Below are 2,500 nucleotides of genomic sequence, written 5' to 3'. Positions count from 1 at the left end.
CAGTCTAGGGACCACTCTAGGGTCGGTCTAGGTACCACTATAGGGTCGGTCTAGGTACCGCTATAGGGCCGGTCTAGGGACTACTCTAGGGCCGGTCTAGGGACCTCTATAGGGCCAGTCTAGGGACCACTCTAGGGTCGGTCTAGGGACCACTCTAGGGCCGGTCTAGGTACCGCTATAGGGCCGGTCTAGGGACTACTCTAGGGCCGGTCTAGGGACCTCTATAGGGTCGGTCTAGGGACCTCTATAGGGCCGGTCTAGGGACCACTATAGGGCCGGTCTAGGGACCTCTATAGGGCCGGTCTAGGGACCTCTATAGGGCCGGTCTAGGGACCACTCTAGGGCCGGTCTAGGGACCACTCTAGGGCCGGTCTAGGGACCACTATAGGGCCAGTCTAGGGACCACTATAGGGCCGGTCTAGGGACCTCTATAGGGCCGGTCTAGGGACCACTCTAGGGCCGGTCTAGGGACCTCTATAGGGTCGGTCTAGGGACCACTATAGGGCCGGTCTAGGGACCTCTATAGGGCCGGTCTAGGGACCACTCTAGGGCCGGTCTAGGGACCACTATAGGGCCGGTCTAGGGACCTCTATAGGGCCAGTCTAGGGACCACTCTAGGGCCGGTCTAGGGACCACTATAGGGTCGGTCTAGGGACTACTCTAGGGCCAGTCTAGGGACCACAGACCACAGAGAGACTAACCCTGACCCCCCACAGCCCAGACTCACCATGGCTAAATGTCGGAGGAACGTGGAGAACTTCCTGGAGGCCTGTCGCAGGACCGGGGTCCCTCAGGTGAGACACTCCAGGGGGGGACCAGAGGAGGACCAGAGGGGGACTAGTGGGTGACCAGAGGGGAGGGGGACTAGTGGGGGACCAGAGGGGAGGGGGACCAGAGGAGGACCAGAGGGGGACTAGTGGGTGACCAGAGGGGAGGGGGACTAGTGGGGGATCAGAGGGAGGGGGACTACTGGGGCACCAGAGGGGAGGGGGACCAGAGGGGGACCAGAGGGGGACCAGAGAAGGACCAGAGGGGGACTAGAGGAGGACCAGAGGGGGACTAGTAGGGGACCAGAGGGGGACTAGTGGGGGACCAGAGGGGGACTAGAGGAGGACCAGAGGGGGACCAGAGGAGGACTATAGAGGACAGCTGCACAGGGGTTTAAAATAAAAGAAGAAATGAAAAGTTCTTTTCCTCCTTCAGACCAACTGACTTCTTCTTCTTCTCTTTTATCTTTTATCTTTTATCTTTTGTTGTTTCTGTGCTTCAGTTCAGTTAATTTCATTCTCCATCATGTGTCTGTCTCTCTCTCTCTCTGTCTCTCTCTATGTCTCTCTCTCTCTCTCTCTCTCTCTCTCTCTCTCTCTCTCTCTATGTCTCTCTCTCTCTCTGTCTATCTCTCTCTCTCTCCCTGTGTCTGTCTCTCTCTCCCTCTCTCTGTCTCTGTCCATCTCTCGCTCTCTCTGTCTCTCTCTCTCTCTGTCTATGTCTCTCTCTGTCTCTCTCTCTCTCTCTCTGTCTATGTCTCTCTCTGTCTCTCTCTCTCTCCGTCTCTCTCTCTCTCTGTCTATGTCTCTCTCTGTCTCTCTCTCTCTCTCTCTCTCTCTCTGTCTATGTCTCTCTTTCTCTCTCTCTCTCCGTCTCTCTCTCTCTCTCTGTCTATGTCTATGTCTCTCTTCTCTCTCTCTCTCCGTCTCTCTCCCTCTCTCTCTGTCTCTCTCTCTCTCCGTCTCTCTCTCTCTCTGTCTGTCTCTCTCTCTCTCTCTCTCTCTCTCTCTGTCTATGTCTCTCTTTCTCTCTCTCTCTCTGTCTCTCTCTCTCTCTCTCTCTCTCTGTCTATGTCTATGTCTATGTCTCTCTTCTCTCTCTCTCTCCGTCTCTCTCCCTCTCTCTCTGTCTATGTCTCTCTCTCTCTCTCTCGCTCTCTCTGTCCATCTATCCCCCCCCCCCACCAGGCCCAGCTGTGTCTTCCTCTCCACATCCTGGAGGAGCGAGGTCTTCCTCAGCTGGCCGTCACGGTCGGCGCTCTGCTGGAGCTGGCGCCGCGCCGACAGCCGGTCACCATGGCAACCACAAGCTCCCCCCCGTCCGGACCCTCCGTCACTATCTGACAGGCTCTGTGATGTCATCAGGTCACCATGGTTACTGCCATTACATCATGTTTGTCACGACAAGTCCAAGTAGACTTTGAAAGAGTTTGACTTTTAAAAAGTTGTACATTTAGAACCTGAAACTTTGAAATGAAAAAAGCTTTTTCCCTGACGAAGAAATGATTTAAGGTCACGATGATCAATCTACCAGATTTAAAGGAGCGGTCAGAGGTCAGAGGTCAGCTCTCTATGCTGATGCACTGAAGTCCTCATGGCTTCAGACAAACCAGGGGGCGGGGCCTGGTCTCGATGACATCATGCAGCTGTGCTTTGATAGGTTCAGGCCAATCGCGTGTATAAATGTTCTGTACATATTAATAGAGATATATTATTACCACCTTTTTTTAAGA

The 2,500-nt window shown here is 54.2% G+C and overlaps 1 protein-coding gene across 2 annotated transcripts in view; it reads left to right on the top strand.

Annotated features, from left to right (window-relative positions):
* The window catches only part of lrch3 (leucine-rich repeats and calponin homology (CH) domain containing 3), a 15,476-nt gene extending 12,982 nt beyond the window's left edge, over window positions 1–2,494 (top strand). For both annotated transcript variants that reach the window (XM_080504512.1, XM_080504511.1), the window contains exons 18-19: window positions 717–794; window positions 1,956–2,494. In XM_080504512.1, the coding sequence (XP_080360638.1) occupies window positions 717–794; window positions 1,956–2,111 (234 nt within the window). In that variant the 3' untranslated portion in view covers window positions 2,112–2,494. The remainder of the gene's footprint in view (window positions 1–716; window positions 795–1,955) is intronic.
* The last annotated feature ends 6 nt before the right edge of the window (window positions 2,495–2,500 follow it).

Source organism: Blennius ocellaris (genome assembly GCF_963422515.1).
Source record: "Blennius ocellaris genome assembly, chromosome: 2".
In the NCBI taxonomy this organism is placed as follows: domain Eukaryota; kingdom Metazoa; phylum Chordata; class Actinopteri; order Blenniiformes; family Blenniidae; genus Blennius; species Blennius ocellaris.
The sequence above is the reverse complement of the archived record's forward strand: the minus strand, read 5'-3'. Positions and strand labels throughout refer to the sequence as shown.